Source organism: Ovis aries, chromosome 16 (assembly GCF_016772045.2).
Source record: "Ovis aries strain OAR_USU_Benz2616 breed Rambouillet chromosome 16, ARS-UI_Ramb_v3.0, whole genome shotgun sequence".
NCBI classification, from domain to species: domain Eukaryota; kingdom Metazoa; phylum Chordata; class Mammalia; order Artiodactyla; family Bovidae; genus Ovis; species Ovis aries.
The window spans coordinates 6,861,677-6,886,591 of record NC_056069.1 but is presented as its reverse complement, the minus strand read 5'-3'; the positions used below and the strand labels follow the sequence as shown (position 1 = coordinate 6,886,591).

The window sequence follows — 24,915 nt, the reverse complement described above, 5'->3', positions numbered from 1 at the left end:
TTACACACACACACACACACACACACACTATATATATATATATAAAAGAAAAGAAGGAAGAAAGAAAATGGCAACCATGTTAGGCAATTAATATACTGATTATGGTGAATATTTTGCAATCTGTGTCACATCACAACTTCAATTTATCAATTATACTCAATAAATCCAAAATAAATACATAAAATTTTTATTAGTCTAACAGGTAGCCTCACCAACAAGCTACAGTGACTAGCTTTTTTAATGCCTTAAAATTAGGGTTCTCTCATAGTAACTGCTAGAAGTGTCTCTTGATTTATCAAGAGACATTACTTTAAAAGTAACATTAATTCAAACGACAAAGCAAACATGAGAAGAGAATCCTATCTAGTTCTTAATACTGTCTGCAGATCTATTGCTTTTACTGTTGTGCATGCCTCAGAATGCCAAATATATGAAGTAAATGTCCCACAAATTGATTTTTTTCTATTTTTACACAAACATTCCTTTAAATAGAGAAAAGGTAGAGTCTAGCATCTAATAGTGTTAACAAGGTCAATTTATGGAATTAACAGTTTTCACAAAGTCTAAAGTTCTACTTATTCACCATGTACATATTCATTTCAAAAAACCATGCTAATTCTCTTTTTGTGACTATACCTTAAATTCTTATTTTTATATTTCTATCAGGTTCTACCCAGATATAAGAGAAATCAAATAAAGGGCAGAAAAACTTCCCAAGTTACCAGAGATTCTTCAGACACATCAACAGCACAAGTACTTAGTAATTAGCAGGGGGGAAAAAAAAAAACAAACCCTACAACCTTAGATGAACTTTCATTAAAAATCTACTAGCTGAAATTTAATTTAGCACTGCACAAGAGGCAGCTTGGGTATTTACACTCCTCAGAGCTTCACCTTTGGCCACAATTTTATTCTATATGCTCTCTCTGGGTAATCTCCCTACTCTCAAGGTTTCTACCATTTATCCAAATGCTTATGATCACAATCTTTTATTTCTGTAATGCATGAAACTTACTCCAAGATGAACGGAAGAGCTCATATAAATGTAAATATAACAAAAAACACACAGTCATCTCCAAATACAGAGAAAAAGCATTAGACACATTCATGAGAAAAATACTCAAGGTCTTCAATCTGATAAAGGGATCTATGAAAAACCTGGCAGCTAATAAAAATCACACTTAATGGTGAAAGACCAGATATTTTCCCCTAAGATGAAGAACAAGATAAAAATGTTAATTCTTGCCACTTTTATTCAATATCTTAAGTAGGTTCTAGCTGGGCAATTAGGTAAGAAAAGGAAATGAAAAGCACCTAGAAAGAAAGAAAGAAAACCTTCTTGTATACAGACCTTAAGATTTTCATCTTAAGAAATTCACTAAAAAATTATTAAAACTGATAGTTTTTAAGTTCAGCAAGATTATAGGATATAAGATCAATATACAAAAATCAATTAAGGACTTCCCTGGCAGTCCAGTGGTTAACAGCTCAGGCATCCACTACAGGGGGCGTAGGTTTGACCCCTGGTTGGGGAACTAGGATCTAGACCCTCAAGTGCCTTGCAGAGTGGCCAAAAAAAGAAAATTTTTTTTCAATTGTATTTCTAGACACCAGCAATGAACAATCTTTAAATGAAATTAAGAAAACAATTCCACTAACAAGAGCATCACCAAATAATAAAATACACAGGAATAAATTTGGCAAGAGTACAAAACTGAAAACTACAAACATTTAATAGGAATTAGGGACCTCCCTGGTGGTCCAGGGGTTAAGAATTTGCCTGGCAATGCAGAGGACACAGGTTCCATCCCTGGTTAGGTAACATGTCACATGCCGCAGAGCAACTAAGGCCATATGCCACAACTGCTGAAGTCCACGCACTCTAGAATCCCTGCTCTGCAACGAGAGGTCATTGCAACGAGAAGCCTGCACACCGCGACTAGAGAGTAGCCCCCGCTCACCCCAACTAGAGAAAGCCCGCGCACAGCAACGAAGAGCCCCTGGGATGCAGTGAAGACCCATCACAGCCAAAAAGAAGTAATTAATTTTTCAAACAACCGAAGGAATTAAAGAACAGTTAAATAACTGGAAAGATATCCCATTGTTCATGATTCAGAAGACAACATTGTTAGGATGTCAACACACCCCAAACTGACCTATAAGTTCAAAATTCCAGCTGGATTTTTTGCAGAAATTAACAAAGTAATCCTAAAACTCACATGGAAATGCAAAAAAACACAAATGACCCAAATAATCTTAACAAAGAAGAACAAAGTTGGAAGACTTCCAATTTAAAGACTTCCTATTTTAAAAGTTACAAAGCTACAGTAATCAAGCCAGTGTGGTACTGGCACAGAATAAACAGCAATCAACAGAACAGAAGTTCCAGAAACAAAACCTCTTATTTTTGGTCAACTGATTTTTGACAGGAATCCCAAGGCATTTCAATGGAAACAGAACAGTCTTTTTAAAATGAATGGGGGTGGGGCAACTGGATATCCACATATGCAAAAGAATGATGTTGGGCCCCACTCCCCGTTTTTTAGACCTCATACAAAAATTAACTGCAAATGGAACATAAAATCTTAGCATAAAACACAGCAGTAAATCTTCATCATCTTAGGTCAGGAAAAGTCTTCTTAGCTATAACACCAAAAGCAAAAGTGACACATGAAAAGATAACTGGACTTTATAAAAACTAGTGCTTCAAAGGACATCAACAAGAAAGTAAAAAGACAAGCCACAAAATGAGAGAAAATCCTTTCAAATTATGTATTCGTACAGGACTTCTATCTAGAATATATGAAAACTGCTTACAACTCACTAATAAAAAGACAAATAAAACCCAACTTAAAAATGAGCTAAGGATTTAACAGACATTTCCCCAAAGACATACAAATGGCCAACAGGTATATAAAACATGTTCAATGTCTCAAATCATCAGGGTACAGCAACTCAAATGAAGTATCACCTCATACGTGTCAGGATTGCTACCAGCAAAACAAAAGACAATAAATGCTAACATGGATATGGAAAACTGGAACCCTTGTATACTATTAATGGGAATGCAGAATGGTGTAGCCACCATGAAAAAAAGCACAGAGGCTCCTCAAAGTATTAAAAATAGGACTATCACAGATCCAGCAATCCCACTCCTGGGTATATATCCAAAATAATGGAAATCAGTATCTCAAAGAGATTAGTAATTCAATGTTCACTGCAGCATTATTAACAATAGCCAAGATGTGGTAACAACCTAAAGGTCCACTGATGAATGAATGGACAAAGAAAATAAGGGGTGGCGGTGGGGTGCGTACAGGATACATACAAACAGCTTCAGAAAAATGTACATCTGCAATGTACAACATGGATGAACCTTGAGGACATTATGCTAGGCGAAGTCAGTCAGCCACAGGACAAACACTGCATGAGTCTAATTACACGAGACAGCTTATAACAGTCAAATTCCTAGCAGAGAGCAGAACAGTGGGTGTCAAGGGCAGAGTGATGGAAAACTGGGCAGCTGTCAATGGGTTTAAAGTTTCAGTAAAGCCAAGTTCTAGAGACGTGCTATATACAACACGACATCTGTGGTCAACAATGCTGTAATCCATAGTTAAAAATCTGTGAAGACAGTAGATCTTCTGTTAAGTGTTCTGACCACGATAAAATCAGATTAAAAAACATATTTTAAGATAAATAATCTAGACAGAAAGGAGATTAGTGGCTTTCAGGAATTCTAAGATAAAGGAAATGAGGAGCGACAGCTAAAGGGTACAGGAATTCTCGAGGTGATGAAGATAGTTTTGAATTAGACAGTACTGGTGGTTGCATGACTCTGTGAACATACTGAAAATCACTTAAGGGTAAACTTGATGATATGTGAATTATAATAGGATGGACCTCAAAATAATCATACTGAAAGAACCCAGACCAAAAAAAAAAAAAAAATGTACTATATGATTCCAGTTTATAAAAATCTAGAAAGCAGGCTAATATATAATAATAGAGAGCAGATAAGTGTTTCCTTGGGGACAAATTGAGGAAGGAAGGATGGTTACAAATAGGCACAAAGAAACTTTTCGGAATAAGAGATCTGTTTACTATCTTGATTGTAGTGACAGTATCACAGCTATATACATAAGTCAAAACATAACATCAACATGGTTAACTTTTTGTAAGTTAGTTATACCACAATAAAGTAAGAAGGGTTAAAAAAATAAAAAGACAACTCAATTTAAAAATGGGTAAAGGATTTGAACACATAGCCCAGAGAAGACACAATAATGGCCAAAATGCATGTGAAAAGACGCTCAACATCCTTAGCCATTTAGCAAATGTGACTCAAAATGACAATGCCATGCCACTTCACACCTACCAGATTGGCTATAGTCAAGAAGACAGATAAAAAGAAATGGTAATACCAGACCAACTTACTGGCCTCCTGAGAAACCTGTAGGCAGGTCAAGAAGCAACAGTTAGAATCAGACATGGAACAATGGACTGGTTCCAAATTGAGAAAGGAGTATGTCAAGGCTGTATATTGTCACCCTGCTTATTTAACTTCTATGCAGTGTACATCATGAGAAATGCCAGGCTGGATAAAGCACAAGCTGGAATAAAGATTGCTGGGAGAAATATCAGTAACCTTAGATATGCAGATGACACCAGCTTATGGGAGAAAGTGAAGAGGAACTAAAGAGCTCCTTGATGAAAGTCAAAGAGGAGAGTGAAAAAGCTGGCTTAAAACCCAACATTCAAAAAACTAAGATCATGGCATTGGGTCCTATCACTTCACGGCAAACAGATGGGGCAACAACAGAAACAGTGACAGATTTTGTTTTCTTGGACTCCAAAATCACTGCAGACAGTGACCACAGCCATGAAATGAAAAGACACCTGATCCTTGAAGAAGAGCTATGACCAACCTGCTGCTGCTGCTGCTAAGTCACTTCAGTCGTGTCCGACTCTGTGCGACCCCATAGACGGCAGCCCACCAGGCTCCACCGTCCCTGGGATTCTCCAGGCAAGAACACTGGAGTGGGTTGCCATTTCCTTCTCCATGCATGAAAGTGAAAAGTGAAAGTGAAGTCACTGAGTCATGTCCAATTCTCAGCAACCCCACGGACTACAGCACACCAGGTTCCTCCGTCCATGGGATTTTCCAGGCAAGAGTACTGGAGTGGGGTGCCATTGCCTTCTCCATGACAAACCTAGACAGTATTAAAAAGCAGAGAAATTACTTTGCAGACAAAGGTCTGCATATTCAAAGCTATGGTTTTTCCAGCAGTCATGTATGGATGTGAGAGTTGGACCATAAAGAATGCTGAGCATCGAAGAATTGATGCTTTCAAACTGTGGTGTTGGAGAAGACTCCTGAGAGTCTCCTGGACTGCAAGGAGATCAAACCAGTCAATCAACGCTAGAAATCAAACTAGGAAATCAACCTTGAATATTCATTGGAAGAATTGATGCTGAAGCTCCATATCTTGGCCACTTGATACAAAGAGCCAACTTACTAGAAAAGACCCCGATGCTGGGAAAGACTGAAGACAGAAGAAGAAGGGGGCGACAGAGGACAAGATTGTCGCATGGTATTACTGACTCAATGGATACCAGTTTGAGCAAGCTCCAGGAGATGGTGAAAGGCAGGGAAGCCTGGTGTGCTGCAGGCCATGGGGTCAGAGACAGTCAGGCCCGACAGAGCAACTGAACAGTGACAATGGGTAAATTGTATGGTATGTAAATGAACCTTAATAAAGCTTAAAAATGTAAATGGAACAACAAATGTATACATGTGACTCTAATAAACTGTTTATAATCAGATTTTTCATATACTCCCTAAACCTGCTCCTTCTCCTGTTTTCTAATTTTTCAGTAAATCTCATCATCATTCTACCAGGGGCTCAGAGCAAAACCTGAGATCTCATCCTTGACTTTTCCTTCACAGCCTATGCATAATCCATTAGAAATACTGCAGCAATGACTCCGTAATTTATCTAAATTATGAAGACTTCTACCCCTTTCTTCACCTCTCACCAGAGTTTTCTGCAACCGCCTCTTAACTAACTTCACTCTTAACCCTGCCATCTCTCTTTCTGGTTTTCCACACAACACAGCTACTTTTATAGAAGACTAACCAGATTGTGTTACTTCCATGCTCAAAATCCTCCACCAGATTCCTATCACCCAGAGTGAAATTCAGACCTCTAAAAACCTCTTCTCTTGAAACTTCAGGAAAGTTCTTCCCTCATTGTTCCCTCACTACCTTCAGAGATGCTTGCCCTGACTAGTCTATTTAAATAGTGCCTCTATTTTAAATAGTACCCACCCCAACACACACTATTCTTTTAATCTAGTTTTTCTTCATAGCACCTGAGAGCATATCATCTATTTGTCTATCCATTGCTATCTCCTCCTCTTAAATGTACGTTCCATGAGGATAGAGTTTGCAAACATTTTATTACTATCTCTCAATTTCTGCTTCTTGCTCTTTCTCCTATTCACCCTCTTCCCCTCCCCTTCTTCTCCTTCCCTATCAATATAACAAATACAAATAACTTCTGAGTAAATGAATAAATGTTCGCAATATCATTCAGGATCTATGCATCAAATTCAAGAACAGCTGTTCTGTCACAATTGAATGACTCTCTTTGCCGGGGTCCAGCCCCGGTGGATCCAGGAAATTCGAAGGGTAGACAGAGTCGGCGAGGAAAACTTATTTATTTATTAATATAAGATTAGATTAGGAAGAAATACTGTAGTAGGAAAATTAAGTGGAGAGAAGAGGCTGATTAACTTGGGTTACATGGAAACCCAATAAAGCTCCAGACAAGGAGCCTGTACCATCTACGTTAGGCCGCCAGCGCCCGTTTGAATATCGGAGAGTGCCCCGCCTTGGGCTCTCTCTCTTACGGATCTTAAAAGCCAGGACAAGTAAGTACACATAGTGAGCCTCCACACCCCAGATGGGAATTCAGCCTGAAATCAGAGTAAAGAGGAGACACGGGGAAACCAGTCCAGCGACTGGCTCTCCTTCTATTGTCCTTCAAGGCCTTTTATACTTTTGATTATACATAGAGATCAATGGGTAATACAAAATTATGTAGCGTTAGCAGCCCAGACTCTTTCTGTATCTCTTTTTGTATACAAAAGGTCTCAGGTGATTTACATTATCTTCTGGCCAGGAGGCTTGTTAACAATTTTTTGGCTGTCTTTCTTAATGAATGTTAAATTTTTTGGCTGTGTTTCTTAATGAATGTTAATTTTGTTTCCCCTAAGTGTTTTTCTTTAATCTGCATCTCCTTAAAGCACTAAAGTTACATCTCTATAGAACAAAGGTGCAGTGGGTTATAACAAAGAAGGTACTTAACTCAAAGATTTAATGTTGCTAATACCAGGTCTACTACTTGTTTTTCTATATACCAACTATATCTAAAAATAAAGGATATGAAAATTTGGCAGCAAGTATTGGCTCAACAAATGAAACCTTTAATCAGTCCTATTCTAATGATTTTGACTCTTCCGAAGCCCCTACATTCCTAGGATGTTTTAAGCTTCCTGTGCCTCCTGCGGTCAGGAGGCCTAAAACAATCACATGCGCAGCTGTACAAGTCCTGCAGGCAGGCTAGAAAGCCATCAGAGGGGTTTTTGGATTGAAACACTCTTTCAAATGCAGAAGACTAAAGCCCTGAATTGACTTTTTCTAGAGAATGTCAGAAGAGTGGAAAGGCAGGCAGATTCTTAATGTTGGGGGGTGGATGCTCAGGTAATTCCAGGGGGAAAACCTGAGGTCTGATTCCCCTTGCCATCAGAGCTGTGCCGCATGACCTTGTCACGGTTGGAATCCCTCACGCTGGCTCCCAGCATCTCTTTTCATGGCATCACCATTTCCTCTTTGTCTAAATGGGAATTTGTCTCTTCTCACCTTCATGAAACCTGGCTTAATACCTTATGAAGCCATCAGTGTGTGATTGTCTCCACAGACACACAGCATAAAGTGAATCCTAAAGAAATAATGCTACTAGGTATCTTTACTGGAGAAGGCAATGGCACCCCACTCCAGTACTCTTGCCTGGAAAATCCCATGGATGGAGGAGCCTGGTAGGCTGCAGTCCATGGGGTCGCGAAGAGTCAGACATGACTGGGCGACTTCACTTTCACTTTTCACTTTCATGCATTGGAGAAGGAAATGGCAACCCACTCCAGTGTTCTTGCCTGGAGAATCCCAGGAATCAGAGAGCCTGGTGGGCTGCCATCTATGGGGTCACACAGGGTCGGACATGACTGAAGCAACTTAGCAGTAGCAGCAGCAAATATCTTTACATGAGACCTCGCCATATATTACTAGAGAAGTATTCTCATCACAGTCTTCATGCTTTATAAATCAGTTAAGGTAACATGAGCTGTTACAATAAACCGAATCTGGAAAGCTCAACATTAAAGAGTTTCATTTTTAAATAACAATGCCACACGGTTGTTTCCGGGTTGTGGATGGCTTTCTGATTCACAACCCTTCAGTTACCTATTGCTGCCTCACAAACCATCCCCAAACGTACTGGCTTAAAACAAAATCTGTAATTTCGTTACTTATCACAACTCTCATACAGTATTAGGTGGGCCACTGGCACAGCCAAAGGTCCAAATGCCTCTATTCCCACAGCAGCAGGAATTGCAGCTGGGCTTGCCTCCCAGCCGGGCACCTCACTTCAATGTAGTTAAAGACCTTGATGCTGGCAAAGACTGAGGGCAGGAGGAGAAGGGGACAACAGAGGATGAGATGGTTGGATGGCATCAAAGACTCAATGGACATGAATTTGAGCAAGCTCCGGGAGATGGTAGACAGGGAAGCCAGCAGTCCGTGGGGTCGCCAAGAGTCAGACATGACTGAGCAACTGAACAACAACAATATATACTATCAAAAGTTATTATTTTATATCACATTTTTGTTATTCCTCAAAAAATCTTGAAACAGAAGGGCCAGAAATCTAAATTTTAGTGAAGAGAAACTGAATGACCTATCCAAAAAAGGAGGTAAGATCATAGCTATAGCTCTGAGTAAAAAGAAGTCAGAAAGTTGTAACAAAAGCTAACAGCAAATGAAGAGAGGAAAAAACACTTCCACTAAATATTATTTCAAATGGAAATTTCAAAAACCAAAAATACATCTCCTAATATCGATCATAAATAAATCCCTTTGGAAGCAAGTTAACAAACTGATGTTGAAGGTGTTGATTAGATTTTGCTTCCCTCACAACCTTCTTATGTTTTTCCAAAACACAAGTCTTCAAATTGGATCAAGGAGATTTACAGTTGAAGCCAAATAAGAAGCATTTCCAAAATAACACTTGACTTCAAATTTTTTCCCGTCTACACTAAAATGTGACATCTGATTTATACACATTTACTATCTTTTATCTTTCTTGACATAGGACAGTTAACAAAACTTTCACTGAATTAACAAGTGGTTTTGTTTTATTTTTCATGCCTGTATGAGATTTTTCTCCCGAGCAGTTTTCTAGTTAGTATAGCCCTTTTAATAGGTGGACCTGATTGTCACAGACCCTGTGAGATTTAGAAACTTCACCTAGTTTTGTGGTAGACACCGATCAGACTCTGGGAATAGTCCTTTTGATAGTGCTCATTTTCAACTCTCCATCAAAATTTCACATACACACTGCCAGCGCCCAACAGTCCTCTAAGACTTGTTGGGGAACACACACACACACACATACACACACACACACACACACACACAATCCATCCCCCAGAAACAAGCACTTTCATCTTTTTCGGTATTTAAAGTTATTTTCAGTTATTATATACATATATAATATATATTATATATATTGGATGGAATGATGCTAAAGCTGAAACTCTGGTACTTTGGCCACCTCATGCGAAGAGTTGACTCATTGGAAAAGACTCTGATGCTGGGAGGGATTGGGGGCAGGAGGAAAAGGGGACGACAGAGGATGAGATGGCTGGATGGCATCACTGACTCGATGGACGTGAGTTTGAGTGAACTCTGGGGGTTGGTGATGGACAGGGCGGCCTGGTGTGTTGCGATTCATGGGGTCACAAAGAGTCGGACACGACTGAGCAACTGAACATTATATATATTATATATATATACATATATATAATACAGTATTTCCAGTTTAAATAACTTACTACTTCTTGATTTTTCCATCTTAGGCATGATACTGACCTCCCAGTACAGGAGATGAGAATTAACTTTTATATATTAACACATTCACACACCCTACTCCCAATACAGCAGTGACAGAATGAGATGGTTAAGACAGCATGATCAACTCAATGGACATGAATCTGAGCAAACTCCAGGAGATACTGAAGGACAAAGGAGCCTGACATGCTGCAGTCCAAAGGGTTGCAAAGAGTCAGAAATGACTTAGGGACTGAACAACAATTCCCACTATACCATAACCACACATCCTATACAGGCCTTGTCCTATTACCTCAATATAGTAATATATCATTTTCGCTAGACCAGTCTTCAGCAATTACATTATGCATACACACACACATACACTTTTGATAACTGAGCCATGTGGTATATCAGGATTGTTTTTCTATCCTGCATTGCTTTTTGATACACCTTAACAGTGGTTTATCACTCATTAATTAGTGTTTACTTCTAACGTATCCCTCAAGAAAGTCTCCCTTAACTTGATAAAACTCATCTTGATAAATGCAAACACATCAGGTATTCCGTATTTTTGAATCAATGACCCAGAGCTTCCTAACCAACTACAACCTAGATAAGTCAATCTCTAGAAAAGTGCTGTCCAAAAGAACTTTCTGCAATGATGGAAATGTTCTATATCTCTTCTCTTCAGTGTGGTAGCCACATGCAGTTATGGGACACTTACACTGTGGCTAGCATGACTGAGAAACAATTTTCAGTTTTATTTCATCTTAACTAATTTCCATTTAAATAGCTACATAAAGCTAATGGCTACCAACTGGGACAGAGAAGCCCCAGAATGATCAGAGCTGTGATTTGGGGATATTTCTCTCCTTCATTTCCTAATCTCTTTCTTGATTTCCTTATTTTAACAGAGCATAAATTCTAGCTTCCTTGAAAAACGATGCATGAGAGATTAAAAAAGGTTTTTTTTTAATTAACTATGTAGAAATCTCCTTGTCTCTCATACTTCATTTATAATCTGGGTATAGAATTACAATGAAAGTCACTCTTGAGAGTCCCTTGGACTGCAAGGAGGTCCAACCAGTCCATCCTAAAGGAGATCAGTCCTGGGTGTTCATTGGAAGACCTGATGCTAAAGCTGAAACTCCAATACTTCAGACACCTCATGCGAAGAGTTGACTCACTGGAAAAAACCCTGATGCTGGGAGGGATTGGGGGCAGGAGGAGAAGGGGACGACAGAGGATGAGATGGCTGGATGGCATCACTGACTCAATGGACATGAGTTTGAGTAAACTCCGGGCATTGGTGATGGACAAGGAGGCCTGGCGTGTTGCGATTCATGGGGTCACAAAGAGTCGGACACGACTGAGCGAATGAACCGAACTAAAGAATGAGACATTAAGAAGTTAACTCGTGTACATGGTGGAGATTGCTGACAAGGAGTTTGGACTTTTCCCAGGGGAATTATTTAATACTTTTTAAAATATTTTTTATATTTTTAAATATTTTTTTCTCTTGGACAAGTCAAATTCCTCAAAGGAAACTTTTTTGTTCATGTGGAAAATGCTGAAAGAGATGGGAATGCCAGACCACCTGAGCTGCCTCTTGAGAAATCTGTATGCAGGTCAGGAAGCAACAGTTAGAACTGGACATGGAACAACAGACTGGTTCCAAAGAGGAAAAGGAGTATGTCAAGGCGTCAAGGCTGTATATTGTCACCCTGCTTATTTAACTTATACGCAGAGTACATCATGAGAAACACTGGAATGGAAGAAACACAAGCTGGAATCAAGATTGCCGGGAGAAATCTCAATAAACTCAGATATGCAGATGACACCTCCCTTATGGCAGAAAGTAAAGAGGAACTAAAAAGCCTCTTGATAAAGTAAAAGAGGAGAGTAAAAAAGTTGGCTTAAAGCCCAACATTCAGAAAACGAAGATCATGGCATCCGGTTCCATCACTTCATGGGAAATAGATGGGGCAACAGTGGAAACAGTGTCAGATTTTAATTTTGGGGGGCTCCAAAACCACTGCAGATGGTAAATGCAGCCATGAAATTAAAAGACGCTTACTCCTTGGAAGAAAAGTTATGACCAACCTAGATAGTATATTCAAAAGCAGAGACATTACTTTGCCGACTAAGGTCCGTCTAGTCAAGGCTATGGTTTTTCCAGTAGTCATGTATGGATGTGAGAGTTGCCCTGTGAAGAAGGCTGAGCGCCGAAGAATTGATGCCTTTGAACTGTGGTGTTGGAGAAGACTCTTGAGAGTCTCTTGGACTGCAAGGAGATCCAACCAGTCCATTCTGAAGGAGATCAGCCCTGGGATTTCTTTGGAGGGAATGATGCTAAAGCTGAAACTCCAGTACTTTGGCCACCTCATGCGAAGAGTTGACTCATTGGAAAAGACTCTGATGCTGGGAGGGATTGGGGGCAGGAGGAGAAGGGGACGACCGAGGATGAGATGGCTGGATGGCACCACTGACTTGATGGACGCGAGTCTGAGTGAACTCCGGGAGTTGGTGATGGACAGGGAGGCCTGGCGTGCTGAGATTCATGCGGTCGCAAAGAGCCAGACAGGACTGAGCGACTGAACTGAACTGAACCATTAAATAATTTTGAAATACGTAACATGTATTCACACACCTTTGGTAACATTTAAAATTTCCATCAATTATAAAGACTATAATTTTTAGCAAGACTTCCCTCGCGGCTCAGATGGTAAAGCATCTGCCTACAATGTGGAAGACCCGAGTTTGATCCCTGGGTTGGACAGATCCTGGGGAGAAGGAAATGGCAACCCACTCCAGTACTCTTGCCTGTAAAATCCCATGGACAAGATAAGCCTGGTAGGCTACAGTCCATGGGGTCACAAAGAGTCAGACCAACTGGGTGACTTCACTTTTAACAACTATTTATCTTAAAAATAATTTCAGACTTAGCAGAGAGTTTCAAAAATATGCAGAGTGAGTTCCCACACATCCTTCATCCAAATGCTCCTAATGTTAACATCTTACATGGCCAGAAAACTATTATCAAAACCAGGACTTCGACACTGATAGAAGACTATCAGCAAAACTGCAGACCTGATTCAACTTCCAGCAGTTTGTCTACTGATACCTTTTTTCTGTTTCAGAATCCAATCCGAGATTCCATATGGTATTTAGTTTCATGTCTCCTAAACTCTGGTCTTTGATACTTCCTCCTCCTTTCCTTGTCTTTCATCATCTTGATACTTTTGGAGGTTACTGATCAGTTACTTTGTAAAATAACCTCCAATTTGGCTTTATCTAGTGTTTTCTCATAATAAAATTGAGATTATGCATTTGGGGCAAAAAGAGTACAGAAAAGATGTGGTGTCCTTCTCAGTATACCATCCTGGGGTCTCTAATAGTGATGCGTTTTATTCTTGGTAATGTTAACCATGATCTATTAACTAACATGGTGTCTGCCAGGATTCTCTATATAAATTTACTATGTTTCCTTCTTGGTTTTTGGCCTTAGGGCATGTGGGGGATCTAGTTCCCTGAGCAGGTATTGAACCCACTGTCCCCTGTAGTGAAAGTGCGGAGTCTTAACCACTGGGCTGCCAGGGAAGTCGCCCTATCCCTTCTCAGAAAAACAATATTGATTAAAGAAAAAAACTATATCACTACTCTTTTAAATGTAGCAAATGGACCCTAAAAACTATTATCAAGGTGGGAGGGGGGTTCATGTTTGGGAACGCATGTAAGAATTAAAGATTTTAAAATTTAAAAAATAAAAAAATAAAAATAAAAATAAAAAATAAATAAATAAATAAAATAAAAACTATTATCAATTTGATTTGATAACTGTCATCACACACTGAACAAACTGTTCCTTACTACGGAACTATTAACAGTAAAAACGTTTACATCATTCCTCTCCACCCTGCCTTCTATTCTATTTATTCTACACACTGTTATCTTGATGTAATATATTTTTATGTTTGGGTTATATATTGATTACCTAATCATTCCCCTCTGTAAATACATATCTGTATATAAATATAAATTTTTTTAAATATAAATTTTTAAAATTCCTTGTGACCGTAAGGTTCTAAGTACCAATTCAAAAGTAATTCTGAGTTTTCCTTAAAATTAATATTAGTATATGATGGATCAAAACACAAGCATATTATACATTTGGAAAATTATTCAGCAAAAAATAAAATTTTACTGAAAATATCTCTCTTAATAAAATATATAGAGCTTACCTTTATCTTTTCAGTTTATGAGTCCATGAACAAATATTACATACTACCAAAACACAGCAAGCATTAATTCTGTTCCTTTTATTTCTATAGATAAAATGCTTAATAACCATAGGAGGGACCAGAAAATCTTATTACAGTGATGTTACTCAACCCTACAAGCTCTCTTTAGTGTTCTGTATCAGATTTTATACAGTGATCTGCTAAAAACTATTTTTAATAATCTGACATCTACCTAACCCAAAAGATAAACAAACTATAAATCTCTCATGATAATTTATTTCAGGCCCCCCAAAATTATATATTTTCTTGAGCTTCATTTCCTATAATTAGATTTGACCTCATAAACAGTCTCCTCTTATATATCAAGATAACTTTTATGTTCCTACTAATAACCCTATATACTGATTTGCATTTTATTTAAAAAATCATAAATAATGAGTGATAATCACAGACTTTCATTCAACTACAAATGTATTTAATAAAGACTTTATCTTTTTGCTACTGGTACAGTTTTTTTCTGCTACGTATCAATACATTAAGAACATTTCTATCACAAAGTGTTTCAGTTTTTGTCCTGGGCAATTTTTTACAATCATGGGTTTCCTTTGTAGAAAACTACTTCCAGACTGAATTAGATGGTTACAGGTTCAAAGGCTAGCATAAGCACATCTAAGTCCACTGTTCTCTGGCTGACGAGAGCCAGAGCTTAAAGTGGAAAAAGACAAATAAACAGGCAGAAAGGCAGTTAGCAGGGAAGAATGGAAGGTGCTAAGAGGGGCAGACAAGTAGCAGTTGGAAGCCGAAGGATATAAATCTGAGTTAAATGCCAGAAACAGAAAACAGAAGCCAGGTTCCAAAGGAGAGGAGGAGCCCCAAAGCAGAGGAGGAGCCCCGGACACACATCAAAGAGGGCCCAACGCCTGGAATCGAGTCCCGACCAGAAACACTGAGAGGGGAGTGCTGTGCCCGGTACTAACTGTGTGTCTTTCATCTAGAGATGCTCTAAATGATAAAGCATACACTCTCATGTACTTCAAATGTCTATAAGCTAGTTTCAAGTAGGAAACCCTGCTGTAGCCAGTATGAGCAGCAACAAGCCTTTAATTTCCATAGGAATTATCTTGTATAAAATAAAGCATATAGTAACTGAAACATACTCCAGCCCCAAATGTATGAAAACATTTTAAGCCAATAAAGTGATGTCTTTATGCAATACAGCACTAGGCTTTCATTAAACAAACATCATTATTCTGCCTCTAAATGATGGTATCTTTCTGGAGTTACATAATTACTGGTTCTGCTTCAAATTTATACAAGAATAAAACAGCATACTAACGGAGACTTATTTACTACACCAAACCATTTAAAACTATAGATCACAGTTTTATTTATTCTTGAGAAAAAGTGACCTCCCTTTCATTGACTATGTATACTAATTCTCATCATAAATGTCCACTAATTATATGAATAAGGTATTATTAGTCACAACTATCCTTCAAGTCAGCAGGGAATTTGGTAAGATCTTTAGAGGGCATTTGATCACAAGAGCTAAATTTGGCAAGTCTGAAATATAAAAAAGACAGAAAAATAATGGGAGCGTTCTCTGTGAAAGGTCTTTTGGCCTAGGTGCAGAGCAAGGCTGCCTTTGTTACACGGTGGTTGTCAGGTGTGGAGTATGTACGCACATGGACTAAGCAGGTTTGATTTTTCTGGCTCCAGAAGCTCTAGGGAACTAAATGAACAGAACACACAGAGCAAGATGAAGCTGCTCTAGTCTTTCAGGAATAGGGTGTAGTTGGGTCCTGGGATCAGAAATCCAAACTTGACTAGATTAATGATGTCAAAGATGCTTGGATTCTCTAAATATATTAAAGCACTTTGTTTTTCACGGTGATTAGCAAAGCGGCCTTTAACCCATCAGGCTGAATCAGCTAAAACTAGAAGAGAAAGGCTGTGCATCGGGTCCACAGGTAGAAAGGGGCTTTGGAAAAAGTTGGAAATAGTGACAGAACAGGAATCAAAGTAGAACAAGGACCTTTAAATAAAGGGAAGGAAATGGGAGGGAGAGAAGACAAATTTGAGCCTCAACATACAGCTTTCTTCACATACGTGGCGAAATTTTCCTATCAAATGTTTAATCTTTTTTTCAAGACTTTCCTAACAATCCTCACTTACATAGAATCAAAGCACTCACAAGAAATACTGAGTAAAATCATCTCAATTTGTACTTTAGATACTAATTTAAAAGGGACATTGATATAGGTGGGGTCCAGAAAGTGAGTTTACATAATAAATATTTTATTTAAATAACTTTTAAAGACTCACCTGTAGGCTTAACTGAATAAAACCCAATGGCCTCTCCTTTCTTCCACAGAATCTTAGCATAATCAGTACTGCTATGACACAGGAATGGGATCTCATTTCTCTCCATTTCCTGCTTTCTATAAATAATTCGATTCAGAACATACAGAACCACTCTCTCCCCAAGAGTTCTCACCTACAAAGAGAGTCAGACACCAGGCACAACGGTTATAATGCGCATCGACTGAGAGATGCAATTTACCTCACTCCCTGGCTCCGCATCTTGTACTGACATTCAAAGCATTTTGATGACTTGTAAACCATTTTATTTTCACAAAGATGAGACCAAGTCATTCACACCAATAACAATCCATTTCTATGGATACAAATTATGCATGAAGTAATGCTTCGCAGCGAAATTCTAAAATGGGCAAGCAGGTTTCCAATATACCAATGCCCAGCATCTCCACTTCAGCGGTCAGTGTTCTCTTCTGGCTTCCAACTGCCCAGATCCCAGGTCTTCCCAAACTCTAACTGCAGCCCCCAACATCTCTAGTGCGTCAACTCTTTCCACCCATTCCAGCCTACACACACAAAAAAAGTAAAGAAAATAAAAGGGACAAAAGCTTAGTGTTACCCTGAAGACTTTAAAAACAATCATCTCATTTGATGAGGAAAGCCATAATTATGCTCTTGGGAAAGGCATCTGTCTCATCCTTCCCAGGTAAAATGGTCATGTAACAGTCATGTGTTTGTTATGCAACCCTCAGGAATACCTGTCTCCCCGCGCGCGCACACACACACACCCCTCCACCAGACCACATGGGCAATGATGGTGACACCAGGGCAGTCTGATGAAAACAAAACTTGGGTCAATCACAGAATGGAAACAGATCCTCACCTCCTACAGGCAGCCCTACACAGTCACAGGGATCCCCTCATCAACTGCCTGACCCTGAACAGTAGAGTTTTCCCCACAGATATCTGTCACAGCTAAACACAAGAGTCTAGCCATGAAATCTACACGCCCGCCCCAACTTTCCTTAAAGAAAAACAAGAATGTCTAATTAGGGGAAGGGAGAGAAAAAAAGCATTAGGCACACACACTACTACCAAAAACCTCCCTGGAAAGAGATTTCCAGTACCAAACACCACCTGAAATGACCATGCTCACCAGCTTTCAAGGTAACCCATGCCTTCCTTCAACAGCTCTGACCAGCATGAAATTCATCCTCACATTGAACTGAATGAAATCTCTTTTCCATAAACTATACTTTGCTTGATATTCTGGACCACAGAGTCTACAAATATTTGAAAACAGCCATGATATTCTCCTAAATTTCCTATCAAAGCTGAATGCAGAAAAAGACTAATCTAATATGATTTTGGGTACTCCTGCCATTCCAGTCTTATCCCTTGAAATGGCTTCAGATCCCTAATATCTCTCTGCATGTCAGCGGATACAGCTACTACAAATATAAACTGAAGATATTGATATGATAATGGGGCTCTTCTGTATAAAATTAAGGTTTTTATTAGCTTTCTTTCTTTCCTTGATTTACTTCTAATTAACTAAAGCCCAATCTTTTTCATATGTGCTGCTGTTTTAGTTTGATCTTCATGGTATACAGTTAATTTTCTGAACCCATAGATATTATTTTACCTTTTCCAATAGTTTATTTTCATCATGTTAGATCCTTTGCTTTCTTAATTCTGCCTCTACAGATGAGTTCTCTCTTCTGGCACTGTGGCATGATAAGCATGCCAACTATGTCATCTTCTAAGTAACTGATAAAATGATGACGGGGACAGAAAAAAGGACTAGGTTTTACAGTATGCTACTGAGGACCTCCTCTCCACTACACTGTTTGGAACACTGAATGGACCACCCAAAATGGCCCTACTCATAAGCAAGTTTCCTGGTCAGTCTCTCCTAGAGACAGAGAACCTAAGCAACCACACAGAGAGAATAAGCTTTTTCCCACCCAAAAGGAAAAATCAGAACCTGAAGTTGATGTGGGTAACTCCAGATCAATTAAACCACAGGTTCTCATTCCTCCTCCCTCAATACTCAATCCCTACTCCCTCACATTAAAATCAAGGAAGCCCAATTTAAGTGCCAGTTTCACCGTAACAATGGAACAATGAAAGGGTATAATATCACCAGGTACCCTAAAATGGAGAACAGCCCAGTAACTTCAAAAACTATCCCTGTTTGTGGGAAACACATCGTGAAATGGTCTCTTAAGAAACACTTCTAAAACGACAGGGTCTTGTTACCTGCTTAAGCCCCTCTCTAGAAGGGACAGATGTTTTCACAATATCATCAATAGCCCACCACTGATCAGCAAGGTAAAGTGCCACAGCTAAAAGAGAATAAATGATGGTTAACATCGAAGTCTTAAAGTACATGATATTACTATTTTGTAGATTTTAAGGATACTCTTAAATATACCCATACTTTATAATACAGTGTGGCAGCCCCATTTATACTATCTTATTGTATTTCGCTCACTAAATATTTAATCAACTGAGAAATTTTATTTTCCTAAATTTACAGTTTGAAATAAGCTCCCCCCCCCAAATCCCTTCATGTAGCTATCTTTTAATAAATTTCTAATTGTTTGGGGGGGGGGGAATTCCTCAATTTATAAAGATTAAGCAAAATAGAGACCTGTAAGTGAGTCCTCTGGTGCAAAAAGAGCAAGAACTTTCTGGGTCTGATCTCCACCATAGAGAGGTACAAAGCCTACATTTGACAGGCTAATAGGAATCTGAAATGACAATTGATTAAACATTAGTGAAGAGCTGGTAAAGAAAATATAAAAAACACCGTGTTTCTACCAAAAGTTTAAACATACATTAACACTAGTTGCATAGTTTCTTTTCACAGAGGATATTTCTAGTCTCCAGAGGAAAAAAAACAAAAAAGACCAAATGAGATAGACTTTGCTTTTGCAGGAATGTTATTAACTTGGGAGAAAAATGAAAGCATTTCAATAAATATCACTGTGCTCTAGCTATGCATCTGAATAAAAACAAAACATGATATGCTCTACAAAATGATTTAAAATTTTTCATCATCTGTTATTTAGACCATTTGAGGAAGAAAAAAATTTCATTTTCTAGTAAAAGACACTAGGGTATTTTCCCCCTGAGATATATACAATACTTTAAATCTTTTCCTCCTTCAGTGAATGAAAGCTGCTCAGTCGTATCTGACTCTTTGTGACCCCATGGACTGTAGACTGCCAGGCTTCTGTGTCCATGGAATTCTCCAGGCAAGAATACTGGAGTGGGTATTCCCTTCTCCAGAGTATATTCCCAACCCAGGGATTGAACCCAGGTCTCCTGCACTGCAGTCAGATTCTTTACAATCTGGAACGCTAATTCCCTATTTATACATAATATTGTCGTTCAAAGAACTGTAAAATACTGATGTTGGAAGAAGCTAAGAATTCATTAAATAAACATCATTTGCCAAAAGAAAAACCTGAGGCCTAAAGAGGTTACAGAATTTGCCTGTCATCAAATTCACACCAGAATTCTAATAATTTTATGCCTAATGATCTATCAAAATATAGTCAGAAATTTTAATATTTTGGGAAAAGGAAGGTTTGTGACATAAAAAAGTATAATGTAATGTTTTGCTCATTTTTTTCTTTCGTTTTTTAATAAACTTTTTTTTGCTGATTTTTATAAAAAATGTTTGTAAAACAATTTCCAAATCTAAAGTAGATTTAATTGGGTTAGCTCAAATATGGCTAACCAGTCATTTGACCATGCTGCTGTACTAACAAATCAATATTTATCCATTTTACTGAGAAGTCTTCTGATAAAATTTTCAAAGGTGATTAGTTAACACTTTAAAAGATAATAAAAGGATACTGACTTCATTGTAAACTCAGTGGAAAAGATTGATAAAAATCACAGCAGGATGCCTTACCGTAATATTGAGAAGAGAAAAACATTCTGGATTTTCAGGGTCCCCACACCTCAGATCTGACATGTAATCTTCAGCAGAATTTTCCAGTTCCTCATGACTGCAATTATCCAACATATCCACAGGGAATGCCATCCTCTTTAACAAACAATATGGGACAAAATGTTTCAGAGTATGAAATACTGTTTTCTAAAAAAAACAAAAGAAATGCTATCTTCTTGTACTGAGAAAACTTTTTATTGTAATAGCACAGCATTTTATTGTAAGGAGACTTCTTTTTTACTATGCCAAGAAAGACTACAACTTGAGCCTGCTGATTTAAATGTATGTCAAAAAGAAAACTTAAACACTCATATTAAAAATAAGCAATGAAATAAGAATTAATGCCCATGCACCTTTGGTCAATTAATTTATGACAAAGGAGATAAGAATATACAATGGACAAAAGACGGTCTCTTCAATAAGCAGTGCTGGAAAAACTGGACAACTACATGCAAAAGAATGAAATTAGAATATTTTCTTACACCATTTAAAACAGTTTTTATACCATTTACAAAAATAAACTCCAAATGGATTAAAGACCTAAACTTAAGACCAGAAACCGTAACAGTCCTAGAAGAAAACATAGGTAGAATACGCTTTGACACAGAGCACAGCAGTACTTTTCTGGATCTGTCTAGAGCGCAAAGGGAACAAAACAAAAATAAACAAACGGTACCTAATTAAACTGAAGAGCTTTTGCACAGCAAAGGAAATCATCAACAAAATAAATAAACAATCTACTGAATAGGAGGAAATATTTGTAAATGATAAGACCAACAAGGGATTAATATCCAAAATATCTGAACAGCTCATACAACTCGATGTCAAAAAAACCAACCAGTTAAAACACAAGCAGAAGACCTGAATAGGCATTTTTCCACAGAAGTCATACAGATGGCCAACAGGCACATGAAAACATGCTCAATATCGCTAATCATCAAAGAAATGCAAGTCAAAACTACAACAATATATTAGCTCACATCTGTAAGAATGGCCATCATCAGAAAGAACATGAATAACAAATGCAAGAGAAGGTGTGGAGAAAAGGGAACCCTCCTACACTGTTGGTGGGAGTGTAGAATGGTATAGCCACTGTGGAAAACAGTATGGAGGATCCTTAAAAAGCTAAAAATAAGGAATTCCTGGTGGTCCAATGGTTAGGACACAGCACTTTCACTGTGCTGGGCCTGGGTTCAGTCTCTGGTTGGGGAACTATGATCCTGCAAGCCCATACCTGGGTATATACCTGAAGAAAACAAAAACAGTAATTCAAAAAGACACATGCCTCCTAATGTTCATAGCAGCACTATTTAAAATAGCTAAGATACAGAAGTAACCTAAGTTTCCAGATGAATGGATTAAGAAGATCAGATTTTTTTTAATGTGGTATAATGTGTGCTGTGGGGGGTGTGTGTGTGTGTGTATAATGCAATACTACTCAGTCATTAAAAAAAAGAATGACATTTTTTCTTTTAAAGAATAACATGGATGGACCTAGAAGGTAATATGCTTACTGAATTAACTCAGAGAAAGACAAATATTACACGTTATATGTGGAATCTAAAAAATGAAACAAACAATGAATATAACAAAACAAATTCACGGATACAGAGAACAAGCTGGTGTTTATCAGTGGGAAGAAGTAGAAAGGGACAAGACGGAGTTAGGGAATTAAAAAGTACAAACTACCATGTATAAAATAAGCTACAAGGATATACTGTTCCGTACAGGGAAATGTATGATTACAACTTTAAATGGGGTGTGTGTCTGTGTGCATCTGTCTGTCTGTGTGCATGTGCATGCATGCACACACACAGTCATGTCCTACTTTTTGACCCCTTGGACTGCAGCCCACCAGGCTTCTCTGTCTATGGAATTTTCCACACAAGAACACTAGAGTGGACTGCCATGCCCTCAGAGGATCTGCCCGACCCAGAGATTGAACCTGAGGTTCTTGCATCTCCTGCACTGGCAGGCATATTCTTTACCACTGTATCATAAATGGAATATAACCTACAAAAACACTGAATCACTGTTTTACACATCTGAAACTAATACTGTAAATCCACTATACTTCAATTGTAAAAAATGAATAATTCCTTAAATGACAAAACTAAATATTTATAAGGTATAGGATATAAACACACATGCATAGAAATAAATCATCATATACCTCTCAACATAAGAGTCACTGTAAAAGGACACAGGAACTTTTCAAAGTCACAGAAACATTTACAAATACATTTTGGTGATGGCTGAACAGCCTTATAAATTTACTTAAAAAAAAATCACTGAAGTACAGCTGTAACGGGTAAATGTTTTTCAGTCACTCAGTCATTTCTTTTTGTGACCCCAAGGACTGCACCATGCCAGGCTTCCCTGTCCTTCACCATCTCTCTGAGTTTGCTCAAACTCATGTCCATCAAATTGATAATGTCATCCAACCATCTCACTGTCACTCCCTTCTCCTCCTGCCCTCAATCTTTTCCAGCATCAGGGTCTTTTCCAATGAGTCAGCTCTTCACATCAGGTGGCCAAAGTATTGAAGCTTCAGCATCCGATGAATATTCAGGGTTGACTTCCTTTAGGATTGACTGGTTTGATCTCCTTGCAGTCCAAGGGACTCTCAAGAGTCTTCTCCAACACAGTTCAAAAGCATCAAGTCTTCCGCGCTCAGCCTTCTTTATGGTCCAACTCTCACATCTGCACATTACTACTGGGAAAACAGTAGCTTTGACTTTACAGATCTTTGTCAAAGCAATGTCTCCACTTTTTAATACACTGTCTACGTTTGTCATGGCTTTTCTTCCAAGGAGCAAGTGTCTTTTAATTTCATGGCTGCAGTCACCATCCGCTGTGATTTTGGAGCCCAAGAAAATAAAATGTCACTGTTTCCATTTTTTCTACATCTGTCTGTCATGAAGTAATGGGACCAGATGCCATGATCTTAGTTTTTTGAATGCTGAGTTTTAAGCCAGCTTTTTCATTCTCCTCTGTGACCTTCATCAAGAGGTTCTTTAGTTCCTCTTCACTTTCTGCCATAAGGGTGGTGTCATCTGCATATCTGAAATTATTGATGTTTCTCCCAGCAATCTTGATTACAGCTTGTGCTTTATCCAACCTGGCATTTCACATGACATACTCTGCACAGAAGTTAAATAAGCAGGGTGACAACATACAGACTTGATGTACTCCTTTCCCAATGTGGAACCAGTCCATTGTTCCATGTCTAGTTCTAACTGTTGCTTCTTGACCTGCATACAGGTTTCTCGGAAGGCAGGTAAGATGGTCTTGTATTCCCATCTCTTTAAGAATTTACAGTTTGTAAACTGTATCTCTCATGAATACAGCTGTTAAAAAAAGGAAACCAACAACCTAAAGGGGGTGGGGACACTAAAGATTTTTCACTAAAGTCAAGAAAAATAAGGACTTAACTAATAAATAATATGATACGTACTTGCTAATGCAATTAGTCGAGAAAATTAAAACTTCCCTAGTGGTTAAGAGAAGGCGATGGCACCCCACTCCAGTGCTCTTGCCTGGAAAATCCCATGGACAGAGGAGCCTGGTGGGCTACAGTCCATGGGGTCACTAGGAGTTGGACACGACTGAGCGACTTCACTTTCACTTTTCACTTTCATGCATGGAGAAGGAAATGGCAACCCACTCCAGTGTTCTTGCCTGGAGAATCCCAGGGACGGCAGAGCCTGGTGGGCTGCCTTCTAGGGGTTGCACAGAGTCGGACACGACTGAAGCGACTTAGCAGCAGCAGCAGTGGTTAAGAATCCATCTGCCAATGCAGAAACAGAGGTTCAATCCCTGGTCCAGGATGGTTCCACAGGCCATGGGGCAACTAGGCCCACATACTGCAAGTACTGAGCCTGAGGTCTAGAGCCCACGAGCCACGACGACTGACACCGACACACCCTAGAGCCCGCGCTCCTCAGCAAGAGAAGCCACTGCAATGAGAATCCCGAGCACAGCAACTAGAGAGGAGCCCCGCCTCGCCACAACTAGAGAAAGCTCACGCACAGCGTGACCCAGCACAGCCAATAGTTAATTAAGTAGTTAACTAAAAAATTAAAGAAAAAAGCAATTAGAGGCATAACAACTGGGGACAGGTGCATGGGTTAGGGGAAAAGGAGACTATCTCTACCCCAATTTGCAAATAATACATTTAACTGAAAAACAAAAAAAAAAAAAAAAAAGGAAAAATT

The 24,915-nt window shown here is 38.7% G+C and overlaps 1 protein-coding gene across 6 annotated transcripts in view; it reads right to left on the bottom strand.

Annotated features, from left to right (window-relative positions):
* FAM169A (family with sequence similarity 169 member A) overlaps positions 1–24,915 on the bottom strand; it is a 68,661-nt gene that overhangs the window by 28,190 nt on the left and 15,556 nt on the right. For 5 of the 6 annotated variants that reach the window (XM_060400230.1, XM_060400231.1, XM_060400232.1 and 2 more), the window contains exons 2-5: positions 20,660–20,794; positions 19,388–19,487; positions 18,994–19,079; positions 16,738–16,909 (exon numbers count right to left, since the gene is read on the bottom strand). In XM_060400230.1, coding sequence (XP_060256213.1) covers positions 16,738–16,909; positions 18,994–19,079; positions 19,388–19,487; positions 20,660–20,791 — 490 coding nt within the window. In that variant the 5' untranslated portion in view covers positions 20,792–20,794. Of the gene's footprint in view, positions 1–16,737; positions 16,910–18,993; positions 19,080–19,387; positions 19,488–20,659; positions 20,795–24,915 lie in introns of those variants that run through there. The other variant, XM_042233682.2, reaches the window with a different exon arrangement.